At 42.2% G+C, this 13,221-nt stretch overlaps 2 protein-coding genes across 8 annotated transcripts in view; one reads left to right on the top strand and one right to left on the bottom strand.

Annotated features, from left to right (window-relative positions):
• The window catches only part of TOR3A (torsin family 3 member A), a 41,249-nt gene that overhangs the window by 25,165 nt on the left and 2,863 nt on the right, over positions 1-13,221 (top strand). The window lies entirely within an intron of this gene.
• ABL2 (ABL proto-oncogene 2, non-receptor tyrosine kinase) overlaps positions 2,033-13,221 on the bottom strand; it is a 104,667-nt gene continuing 93,478 nt past the window's right edge. For 4 of the 7 annotated variants that reach the window (XM_069065466.1, XM_069065468.1, XM_069065472.1 and 1 more), the window contains one exon: positions 2,033-12,964. In XM_069065466.1, the coding sequence (XP_068921567.1) occupies positions 11,205-12,964 (1,760 nt within the window). In that variant the 3' untranslated portion in view covers positions 2,033-11,204. The remainder of the gene's footprint in view (positions 12,965-13,221) is intronic. The other 3 variants (XM_069065469.1, XM_069065473.1, XM_069065470.1) reach the window with 1 other exon arrangement.

Below are 13,221 nucleotides of genomic sequence, written 5' to 3'. Positions count from 1 at the left end.
ATGGTTTGGGAGAGAGTGAGCATGATTCTTACCAAAAAGAAGACAATTAGGAATCCTACCCTCAAGTGCTAGAGAAAAGCCCCAGACCAGTCACATTTTTTTGATTCTAGATTGTCGCACTGAGAATACGCACCTAAACATGAGAATTCTTCAGGAAAACTAAGAACATCCTGTAGAGGACCTGTGGGCTAAAGCTCAAAAGGCTATTCTGCCCATTTTTTTTTTTTTTTTTGGAGGGGGGAGGCAAGGCAATCAGAGTTAAGTGACTTTCCCAAGGTCACAGCTAGTTTCAAGTGTCTGAGGCCAGGTTTGAACTCAGGTCCTCCTGACTGGGGCCAGTGCTCTATTCGCTGTGCCACTTGGTTGTACCCTCAAAAGGCTATTCTGGGCCATACCCCAGTCCAATTCTGCCATGAAGCTACTAGTGGGACTCAATTCTGGGCTACCTGAAGCTCCTGCTGGGAATCTTGCTTCTTTTCCTAGGAACCACTACCAACTTTGATGTGTAGATATAACAGCTGCTGATATTTACCTAACACTTAAATATGGACAATGTGCTTTTATAGACAGATCTCATTTGGTCCCTTTAACAAGGTAGGGATAAGATAAATTCCATCTTACAGGTAAGGAAATGAGCTCAGAGAGCTTAAGTGATTGATATGTACATGGTCATACTAGTTAAAGTCAGAAGCAAGATTTGAACCCAGGGCTTTTTTGACTTAATCTACTACACCAGACTGCTTCTCAAAAAAAGGGGAGGTGGGGGAGGGAAACTGCTAGATATGAAATCTGAGAACCTGGGATCAAATTCAGGGCTTTACACCTGTGTAACTCTGGGTATATCTATCCAACACTATGAATATCTTACCATCACGGGCCTCCCCCTCCCAGCTTTTCACCTCTTGTTCAGAAAACAGTAATCAGCACTATTACTTCCAGAGAGGACGTGACAACTGATCCCTGTCTAGCTTCATCACTCTTTGTTTGATTCCGTTTTGTTTTTTTGCTTTTTTTGAAGGGCAATTGGGGTTAAGTGACTTGCCCAAAGTCACACAAGTAGTAATTGTGTCAAGTATCTGATGTCGGATTTGAATTCAGGTCCTCCTGACTCCAGGGTTGGTGCTCTATTCACTGTGCCACCTAGCCGCCCCTTGTCTGATTCTTTGGACCAAAACCCCCTTCCCTCACCCCCACTCCCACAATCTGTGTTGCTTCCATTAGGATGTAAACTCTTTGGAGGCAGCAATAAATGCATTTCCATTCAAGTCAGTTTACAGCCCTCAGTTTCCTTATCTGTAAAATAAGCCACTTGTACTAGATAATATCCATAGGACCTGCTGATCTCTATATAACAAAAAGATATACTTAACTCTAATGCAGAGAGAGGAAGGATCACAAGAGGCACTGCTCTTTGGACATGCCTAAAAACAAGGTGAAGTGGCCCAAATCAAAACTGGGTGAAGATTGCAGTTAATGCTGTTAGTTTAGGCATACAAGGGTAAGAGAGTGCTATGTTCTGGCAAGATAATTAGCAATTTTCTTTGGCATAAATCTGGGTTTTAGAAGCTCACTGTTCAATTGATTTAAGATATCTATAAGTTAATCCAGATATAATCATGCGTATACATTGATTTCACGTATTCAAGGTTACTCTTCAAAATGACTCGAAAGTAGTCACATTAGATCACATCATACATTTATGCTCATTTTTGTAATTACCCTAGTCAGAGCCATTTTGAGCTTCATCACTGCCCCTCCCCCCAAAATAGCCTTGTTAAGGTTACACCTCAATTTGCTTGGCTTGATGACCTCATTGTATCGACCAGATTTGTGACCTGATGACTTAAGAAAAAAATAAGATCTACCCTCAAAGGATGAATAATTGCCACTACTGGACATTCAGGGAAATGTGCCACTTGTGTAAATGTTGGGGAAAAAAAGTCAACACTTTATAGTTATACCTTGATTATACAGACACCTTCATCCTGTCTGTATGCTTACCAGTTTCCATGGAAACACAGCACACAAAACATTTTGCCAATAAAATATTGCAACCTTTATTTAAAACAAAATGCAAATTGGCAAAACCTTGTGGAACAACAGGCAGAAAGAAGACCCACCCCAAGGGCCTCATTTATTTACATCAAGTTTAACACTGTTAGCAGTTCACAGTCAGACAACAGAGTGAGAGAATTAAATTAGAAAAAAACAAAATATATTACAATAACAATTAAAAAACAAACAATCGACAACACTGGTAGTGTAATCTGTGATTAACGTGTTTTCAGTTTAATCCAATATTTTCTCCATTGTATTCACTAGCAATACAAACTGTGCTGAAATGATCTGAATCATTGCTCTTTGTGCACAACACATACAGCTGGGAAGTGTGACCTTTGGTATAAATATTTCATTTTATAAACTGAAAAAAAAAAGTGTTTCATTATATAGAACCCTCACTCTCCAGAGGATGCACTCCCTCATTTTTATCCAGTGGGCATCAGTTAAGACAGGGCTTTCTCCAATGTCAACCAAGGGAAAAGAATCAAGCTGCAGGAGAGAAAGTATAGGATCCATGATAGAAGACAGGAGGTTTCTGAACATGCTTTAAGCATCTGGCTGGGTTGCTCATGGCAAATGCTAGGGTGGTAATACTGCAGGATTGCATCTGCTCTGATTGTGTTCACAAAAGAGAAATCGGCTTGTTAGCTGCCTGAACTCTGATCCTTCCTGTCTCTTAGTTCCCTCCTTTGTACAACATGGGTGATACAGTAAAATCTTATGATGTTGTTTCCCTACTTTCTTCACATATACAGCAATGGCAAACACATATACCAGCCCCTAGAAGATTTGAGACAAGGGTCTCAGTAGATGCTTCTTTAAAAATAAAACCATCAATCAATGCTTATGTTTCCCACGCCTTATTACAGCAGTTGAAAAATCCATTATTTCCTCAAGGTAATCCGAACAGCTTATTAGCTCCTTTTTAGGACCAATAGATTGTGATGACCCAACAGGACATTGTAAAAACTTGTTTATCTCGCATTCTATTAACCAGAAATGTATTGACTGCTACTTAGGCGCATCTACAGTACAGCGATAAGTAGTGTTTATAATGACAACCTTGAGGCACGGCTATCTACGATTCAAGGGCAAGTACCTGAAGTGCCTTCTGAATCATCAATTAAGTTATTTTCAGTGTGGTCTGTTATCTGTTTGATTCTGATACTTCTGAAAATTCTAATAATGTATTAGAAATATAGACACTATGACCAGAATACCCCAATCACACCAGATACCAGAGTTTTACTGTATATATTTACACGGTTTATGTATATCACACTGAAGGATCAAGTACAAAGGAGAATTTAGCAGATTTATAGAATTTACAGAACAGTACCTTACTCTAAAAAGTCAGACAGCTCTTGTAAGCTTACCTCTTCTGCTCTTCCTTAAAGAATGAACTATTTAAAAATCAGTGAACTAAGAGACCTCAAAATCTGTGTGGCACAGCTTAATTTCCTATATTGATAGGATCACATTTGGAATGAAATAACACAGAGTGTGCATTAATGTACACTAATGAAAGATAAGGGAGTCTTTCCTAGAGAGGGCACATAGCAGGATTATCACTTAGCTCCAAAACCGGGGTGTTCAAGAAAATACTCGAACAAGGGACTCAAAACAGGATTGTGCTCTTATGGGTTTTGAAAATCTTCTGTGATGTGTCTGTCCCTTTTGACCTAATTAAATGGGACCTTATCAGTATCACGGAGTTTCTAAGCATGAGACTGATCTTTCTTTTAAGGACATGCATCTTACAGGAAAGGCTTTTAACAGTTTCAAATATACAAGTGAACAAAGGTGCAAAGAAATCAGTGCACTGGTGAAAGAAGGGATGAGTTGTAACATACTCCTTTGCCCCAGCCAACAAATCAGTGTGAAGAGAACACCCCTGTAACATGAAGAGCTCTATTGCACACACTCAACAATAGTGCAAAAATCAAGTTGGCAGCCAGAATTTTTCCTGTGAGATCCAATACAACAGAATGTCTGCTCTCATGGACTTGGTTTAATGGAGATGTTTTAGCTGTGTTACCAGCTTCACTTTATTACATTTTGACGTAGCCTTCCTCTCTTCTGGAAGAATATAAGATCTATTCTCCCTGCTTCACACCTATTATTACAGGTCGGGACCTTTATTAGCTATCTTTCAATTGCACCCAAGAAAAACACCTTGGGAATAGACTATGTTGTGAAACAAATGTCATACTGGTATGTCAGTCAGGTGGAGTGCACAATACTTTATTGTCATATAGCACAGGAAGCATCAAAGCCTCTTAGGACTGTTGGAGAAATCTCCTCCTGCCCCAGGATTCATTAATAGTACTTTTCTAAACTACCCCGGATTAGGGAAACCCTTGCTGGATGCTCTGGGGAGAAAGAACAGGACAGGGTTAAGCCTTCTCCTGGTATTACAGCTCTCCAGGTGTTCCCACCCATGAAGAGCATCCAAGAAATGGCAATTCGAGGTGATTTGTGCTCCAACAGAACAGGACCAGCAGCTGGGGCTACAGAGAAGAACTGCCTCATTAACCTGAAAACCCTGCAATGATTTATGTCCACACATTTAAAAACCCATGTATGGTATAAAGTGAGCCCCAGAAAACTGCCAAGTGCAAAAGATTTCAGACCTAGACTACACCTCCTTTTTGACTAATGAAGTGCTGCCCACTTAGGCTGAAACTTTGCAACCAATACTAACACTGGATAGCTCAGAATGGTTCTCCGAAGGATGTGGGCTCTCTTCTTGAGAAATTTCTACTATTCGTATTTTTAAATGGAGACAAGCACTTTCAATGGTATCCTAATCTTCCATGATGGCTGGCCATTTCATACGGTTATAACAGTTTGTAACCAGCTCAGATGTAGTCATAGAAATCACTAAGAGGCATGTGCAGCTGGTTAAAAACCCAACCTTTGCTAAAGGAAACCTAAATCTGTACTTCCAAAAGGGGAGAAAGATGCTCTAACGTGTGCAAGGCCAACTTTTATCATGGTGCTCTAACTTTTACCTCTTTGCCATTCTTATTCAGAAGCCTAGCATATAAAGTCTAAATCTGCATGGAACAAAGGGATATGTGGTAACAAAACAGCAAAAGCATAATAATAATCCAAACAATTGATAATCCTGTAAACTCATTCTGAGCCAGTTCCATAATTAGTTGCTTGGAAGAACACGTTAGTGAATTAATAAAAATGGACGGGAGGCAGAAGTCTTTAGGCTTTTAACTGCAGATTTCAGGATGTAAAGTTACGACTCAACATCATGGCCACCAGAATTTACTCTTAGGTGTTTTAGGATCAAGGCAAAGAACTGTGTTCAAGTACACTAAAAAATGACAGCTGATAAATGGCAAATTTTATAAATTGTATGGAATATTGGAAAGAAATTCCTCAAAAAGCATTTCTCCACAGCTTCTCTGGTGGTAACTTGTACTCCAGACACTGAAATACAGGGAAAAGGTACTCCCCACTTCTCCCCCCTCTCCCTCCCAAAAAAGAATGAGATACAAAACTTTTGCAGGGCACAGTCTTAAAGGTACTCCGTCAACATCAACTTGTATCACATTTATTATTACCACACTAAGCATTCTCAGTTTATAAAGGATAGCTATTCAAGAGTGATGGTACCTCATATTTCTTCAAAACAAGGCCCAGAGAAGAGTGTCTCTATTCAGCAATAGGAAAATATGAACTCTTACTTTCTGAACTGCTGTGACATTAATAGAAACGTTAGCCCCAAGCTTTTCAAAATTGGATGGCCTTAGATTATAGCTGAAGTTAAGGTCAATCTCATTCTGCACATATTCACTGATCAGTTAGGAAAGTGATTGTTTCCAATCTGTACTTCTCCAAAAAGGGACATTTTCCAGATTCCTGCCCTCCCTCCTCCCCCAAAGGGAGCACAAATTTACTATCAAAATGAAAATTGTTATTTGCTAATAATGCCTGAGGTCTTTTGGATGTGGGTGAGGGAATAAGAGGGAAGCATCCTCGCATGACTTTCGAACTTGAATATTTAAAATTAGTGAGCTCTGCTTAACATTTAGGGCAATAACTTAACCAATGTGAATATTTAAACATTGAATCCTGTTTAGTCAATGAGAACTCCCAATCAAATGGACTTTGGTAGTGTTTTATAATATTACTGTAGACTTCATGGACTGTCTATTTGAATAACCTTTCTTGCATAGTATAATGGAAGGACCACTCAAGTTGGGGTCCAGAGATCTGGGTTTGTGTCCTGACTCAGCCACTTAACTGTGCAATCAGGGGCAAATTAGTTAATCTCTTGGAACCCCAGCTTCCGCATCTGTAAAAGAGGGATCAGAACTTGCTTGACCTACCTCACAGAGTTGTGAGGAAAAGTGCTTCACAAACCTTAAAGCGCTATATAAATGAGTTATTATTATTGCAAAATTTTATGTAAGGCATCCTAGTATGTGGGGAAAAAAACAACGGAGGAGAAATCAGGAGACATGGATTCTAGACCTAGAAGGGCCACTAACTCACTGCATGATCACAAGAGTGATTAAACTGTGCATCTCACCTGAAAAATGAGAGGGGTTGGATGAGATGTCTCCAAGAGCCATTCCAGCTCCAAGAGTCTATGATTAACTAAACACATATGGAATGTGTGTTCTGAACAAAAGGCAGAACGTTCCTTAAAGTGATAAAAATTAAGTATAAATCTGATTACCATATTGACATAAATGCCATATCCCAAAAAATAAATTTTTAAAAGGAAAATACATAAATATACATTAAAATAATTATTTAAAATTGCCATACTAAAAATCACCAACCTATTTGGGAGAAACTTATTTTGTAGGTTTTTTTTTTTCCCTAAAGCAAATAAATAAGATTTTGCCACACAAAAAATGTGAGGCTTAGATGAAAGTGGGAAAATTTAGAATGGCAAATAACCACGGAAGTGGGACTTTTTTTAATGATGGTGGACTACCACAGATGGTCACTCTCTCCTTCTCCCCTTCCCACTGTTGATCGCCTTCCTGGATTCTACTCTACCCTTAAGCCAGTCACAAAGCTGGGATGAGCACACTTGACTCTTTCCTATCACTTTTCTACTTTCGAATATTAAGCTCCATGGAGTCAAAGACTTGGGACAAAAAGCAAACTCTTTGGTTAAAACGCACTGGGACAATCTTCTTCCATCATCTACCCTAAGTAGTCTTTTCTGGCTCCAGGTAGAAAGGAAAGAGAAAAAGAATAGTTAGGCTTTGTAGTAAGTATATAGCTCAAGGGATTCAGGGTAGGGCTGTGTGGTAAGGGAGTAATAATATTACTTCCAGATGCTATTTATAGTGTAGATAGGTACATTTGGCCTGAACCCCGCTAATGTATGCTTAAGCCAATGGGGAAGTTGTTACTATAGATTCTTCTGGAAGACCAATGAGACTTAAGCTGTCCATGGTACTAAGAGCCTAATTATAGCTCACATATAGGTTTTATATAAGCCATAATTTTTCTCCCTGAGAGTTGGAGGGTAGAAAGAAGAGAGTGGCCTATATTTGGACCAATATCTGAAGGTTTTTTTTTCTTCCCATAAGCACACATCTCTGAAAATTATAATGGAAGTTAGTAGGAAAATAGAATGCAGTAAACAAGTTTTAATTTTACCTTTAATGAAGATATCTATTGTATAAAGTGAGGCAAACTGTAGTGGACAGATCAATGTTGCTTCTGATGGGAAATACAGTTCAGAAATCATATCCATAACATCCATATTATGTGTTAAGCCCATACATAAAGGAACTCAAGCAGTGGCAGCTTATATGACTAATTAAAAGCAAAACATAACTGACCCTTCAGGAAACAATTTCAGTGCCATTTATTAGTTGTGTTTTTTTCCCCTTGCCTTCTCCTTAGACTAGATGAAGATGTCAATCTATACTTTTAGTCACTGGCTCTTAGAGTCCTCCAGGAGCAGTTTTCTATGGTTCTGAATCCAAAATTATTTGCTTTGGGGGAAAAAAAAAACCCAAACACTAAAAAACCTAAGTTGTATTTGTAGAACAAATTGACAGTGTCTGACTAGAGCCCAAAACTGACTAGAGTCCTGAAACTGCATGGCTGAGGTCCCCAAGAGTCCCCTTGGGAAGAGGGTGGACAGGCTGGCCCATGCTGCCAAGGTCATTGCCAGTCTAGGTAGTGTCTAATCAATGAGTGATTGGCCATCAGCAGAAAATCCAGGACTCTTAAAAGGGCAGTGTGTCTTTTACCAAGTCTTGTTTTCAGCACTTTCATGGAAGATCCTGCTAAAGAAGAGCATTCTTTAAAGGAACAATTATACGGTCCTAACTTCACACCCTTGTTCAGGGAAAAACTTGGAAAGTGGCATAATCACTGCCTAGAGTTTTAACTTGTTTTCTCGTCCAAAAAACCCAAACCCTGATGGTCTTTACCAACAGGAGCAAAGGAAGACCTTCATGACTAGTATCACTTCAGTACTCCCAAACACAATCATGGGCTTGTTGTTATTAAAATCTTAGGGGAAGGGCAGTAGTATGTACTGGAGTGCATAACAGACCCGAGTGAACCGTTCCCTATTTACCACAGATCATCATTGATCAATGATGACCATAGAGTTAGTAAGGAAGAACTTAAATGGCTTCAGTGTTAGGAAAAAGCTTACTTCAGGAACCCAACATTTTTGCCTCCTTTTCTTAAAGGATTTGGTTTTTGTTGTTGTTTTCTATCATGTCTTATGTAAGGTGTGGACCCCAAGGAAGAAAAAGTTAAATTAACTTGGCTACATACTGCATATATTATACTGGCAGGGACTATGAAGAAAGACATTACAGAAATATTTGAAAGAAAAAAATAGGATGCTTTTTTCTTTCCTCTCAGGTTTCCTTCATACCTTGCCTCTTTCTGATGCTGACTAAATAACCCAGTTTGCTTTCCTTCTAATTAAAAACATCACTCTCCTTTCCCTGGTCAAAGGCCTAAACCTCCAACCAAAACACTGTGGCCCCTTACAGCTCCAGCATCACTCATAGGGCTCACCACAGTTCTAAATGTCATTAACAGCTGGTACTGAAGCATGAAAAGAAAAAAACATTCAAAGAAAGCACTGTGCCCTAAAGGGCTTTTAACAGAGACATGCAAGGGATAGCTGCACAATTTTAATAATCCCCTAGAAAACAATTATTATCTTTAATTAAAAGGTAAAAAAACAAGCCTGGGATAGTTAATCAGTGATGGAAAGAAAACTCAGGATTGAACATTTGACTCCAATGTTATAAAGATAAGGTGATGTTCCACTGGAGGGAAAAAAGTTGCAAAATAGGTGTTCTGTCCCTAACGGGATTCCAAGAGGTTTGGATGGAGCCTGGAGCAGAGAGGTAACAATCTTCTGTTTACAGGACTAAACACTTCACCCCTCTCATTCATTTTGTTGAATCCTAATGGGCTTCCCTACTTAGATATGAGAAGCAAAGGAAAATGTAATCTTCTTTTCTAGGGCAGAATTCTATGTTCTAATTCCAACCAAAATTCCCTGGGTCTAAATTATATTTTCCTGCAAAGAACTGTTCCCTGAAGTTCTGGATGCCTCAAGTGGGGTAAAATGCCATGGTAAGACAAAACACTTTCAATCTGATTCTTACAAACAAACAGCTCCATCAATCAGGACAAACATGAGAGGCAGATGCTATAGCAGCACGTGTGAGAACTGGCTCTGGTGATGCTGACTGGATCCCCGAGGGGCTTCTCAATCTAAAAGGTCCCAATAAAGTAAAAATTCATGAATGGGAAGATGCCCTCCACTCACCAAGGCTGGCACATTGGCCCTGAGAGACAGTGACCGTGGAGTCCCCTATGAAAGATAATCTAGTAGAAAGTTGGGGGGGAAATCAGAACCCAATAGTGATCCCCAAATTATCTGGTCTTCTAAATGAGCTTTAGAGAGGGAGCTAAATGGGAGCCCATGTATGGGCCTGACCAAAGCCCTTTGTAAAACTTCAAAGAACTAAATGAACTTTAGCTATTATTACTATAGCGAGCTTTGTGGAAAACATGTCAAACTGCTGAACAGATTCCCTCCCCAACAGTACACTAGGAAGTTGAAGAAACCAAAGAGCATCTCAGGTACCCTATCCACCTGAGACAAAGAGTATGTGAGTGTGAGAGAGAGAGAGAGAGAGAGAGAGAGAGAGAGAGAGAGAGAGAGAGTGTGTGTGTGTTACACATCATGATGATACTTGTAGCTGAGAAAAGGAATCCTCTGGAAGCCTGCAGCCTGACAAATGACATGCCCAATTATTGTGTTAATTAATGTTCCGAATGATAATAAAGGACATAGAGGGCATTTTACCCAGCGAGGGCCTGGGGGAAACCACTGTCTGGTAAAATGATGCCCACAGCTTGCTGACACTGACCAGCAGGGTGGCAGTTCTGAAGCATCAGTGAATGCCAGCTAGCACCTGGGCCTGGTTAGACTTGCCAGCACGGCTTACTCGGAAACAACAGAAACACAATGGGGCGATAAGATGGAGGGCACAGAGAGGGCAGATTTTCAAATTGTTCTGCGGTTGTGAGACAGCAGCAATGACACCGTGGGAACAACACTAGCAGCCACCTCCGACAGCTGTGAAGGACGCCCCTCTCTTTTCCTGACCCAATCAATGTCACCTTAGGGCCAGCGCCAGAATGATCACAACTGCATGTCCAAAGACAACGGGGTCCTTCCCCCTACAACCCTTTGTCCAGTGCAGAGAGTGTGAGCCTCACAGCCACTCCAGTGTTACTGAGATGAGACCCGTCCCTGCCCAGGATGGACAAGCCCACCCAACACCAGGAGAAGTGGGTCTGACTTCTCTATCTGGTGCAGCACACATACATTACCTGATTTTCCAATGAGGGTAATCATGACAGGCCACCTCTCCAGTGGTGCCTGTCATCACCACCTCACCTTTGTCCCCTCCCCTGCACTCTGTGTGTGTTTGTAACTTCTGAGATGAACCTGTAAACGTGAGAACTCAGTGATCTGAGGTACTTCACATGAACTCACTCAAGTAGCAGTCTTTCATTTTTTGAAAGCAAGAACACAGGAAAAACAAGTCCCTTTCCCCCTCCCCATCAACAGCAAGTGTTTCTTCCAGCCAGGTTGGCAGGAGCTACCTCTGAACCACATCGCTGATTTCTTGGACGCACGACAATAAGTTATTAAGGACAGGATTTGTTCCGGGCAGGCCGGCAGCTGCTGAGGACACCTGCAGCTCCTGCAGGCTGAGTTCCAGTTTGCTCACGGCTTCCCGGAAGGCAAACTTGTTGCGAGTCTGTGGGATGCAGTCTACATAGCCTGAGCAATAGTCCAGCAGCTGGTGCCCGGTGTCCACCAACTGGCTATTGGGCATGGGCTCCGTGATGGCACTGGACAGCAGGTCAGCACACTCCAGGAGCGCTTCTTTGCTGATTTTGTCTGCTGAGATCCTCTCAGCAGCCTGCTTGGTCTTTCTCAGGGCCACTTTGGTGCCTGCGGTGCCATTGGCCATTTTTGCAGGTGATGTGGAACATGTGGACAGAGGCACTTGAGGCGGAGGCATCGCTGGCCTCCCGGCTTTTGCACTGACAGGTGCTGTCGCTGCTGCTGCTGCCTTTTTTCCACCTTCATGTACTTCTGGTCCAGGCTGCCCTCCGACAGGAGTGTTCTGCTCTTCTGTGAGGTCTGGGCATGTGGGGGGGTGCTGTAAAAGCCTCATCACTGGGGGTGGAGGTGGAGCACACTTTGGTTTTACCCGTCGTGGTCGGTCCTTATCTGCAGAAGATGGGACCTGATGCTCAGATAGGAGCTTGAATTTATTCCCCTGAGAGTCTGTGCCAATGAGCTGGACATCAGCTGGAGCATGCTTCAGAGTGGGTGAAATGAGAACCGGCACTTTGTGGTTGTGAGTGGTTGGAAGTACTGCTGCAGCCTTGGCTGGAGATGACCACCCTGGCCTTTCTCCATCCTCCGGGAGTCCTGCCATCCCGAGCCGGGCTGCACCATTCTTCTCTTTACTCTTAGGGACAGCGGTGGCCCCTGACCCTGCTGAGTCCTTATCTATAATGGCTGCATCCCCTGATGGGGTTCGGAGAGGAAGAGCTGTGGTGCCTCTGGGTAAAAGTTTGGCTTTTGGTCTGTCCCTGGACAGGGCAGTGCCTTCCTCTAACTTTTTGGGAATCAGGTCACTTGACCTACCCGTGCTCTCCTCTGGTTGAGAAGAGGTGGACACTGTCCTTTCCAGTTGGATTTTGGACCTCTGGCAGTTCCTGGGAAGGGTCATTGACATCCTATCCTGCTCTGGAAGCCCTGAGGACATGGAAGATGTAGAGTTTGACCTTGGAAAAGGCTTGGAAGCTTCGTCACCAGCAGTGGGCTTGCCTGCTCGCAAGCCCAATGTCTTTTTGATTAAGCGTGGTGTAAAGAAGCCAGTGATGCCTGACCACCCACCACCAGAGCTTCCACTCCCCCCTCCTCCTCCTCCTCCACCACCACTGCTGCCGTCACCACCGCCATCACCACCGCCATCCTCACTACAAAAGTTCCTCTGAGCAAAGCTCCCCCCAGAGCACTTGGGGGGCACCAGATTCACCTCTTGTTGGGCAGGAGTAAAAGAGAACCCATCAGTGTGCTGCAGGGAAGCAACAGATGAGAAGTTACCCGTGAGCTCATATTTCTTGTGAGGCTGATTTTCCATTTCACGAAAGGAGCTGCTACGTTTGGGAGGTGTTGGAGCATTTCTCTTCTTCATAAAGGAGCTAAAGAAGCCTCCCTTTCTGTCCCTAGTAAAAGTTGTCTCTTTGGCATCTTCCAAGAGGCTACTAGGTGACTTGTCTCTCTGTTTTCGAGGCAGTGCTGGGGACCCGCTAGGAGGCTGTGTGCTTCTAATAAACCCTGAAGAAAATGGTCGAACAAAAATAAGCAAGAGCTAAATCTATAACCACAGTCAATGAGATAACACAAAGATATTACTGTCTGCTCCAGGGGTATCTGTAGAATGAAGGCTGTTAAAGCAGTACATCCGAATTCCCAGCAATGTGAGAGAAGGGTCATAAATGGGGGGTGGCGGGGAGGACTACTTCTCTAATGACCTCAATCTTTCATAGATATGACCTGAAAAACCACAACTGAATTTGACACCAAAGGCTGGG

This window comes from Petaurus breviceps, unplaced genomic scaffold (assembly GCF_028583685.1).
Source record: "Petaurus breviceps papuanus isolate PSGF00001 unplaced genomic scaffold, PetGlider_PUasm1.0 90692, whole genome shotgun sequence".
Lineage (NCBI taxonomy): Eukaryota > Metazoa > Chordata > Mammalia > Diprotodontia > Petauridae > Petaurus > Petaurus breviceps.
The sequence above is the reverse complement of the archived record's forward strand: the minus strand, read 5'-3'. Positions and strand labels throughout refer to the sequence as shown.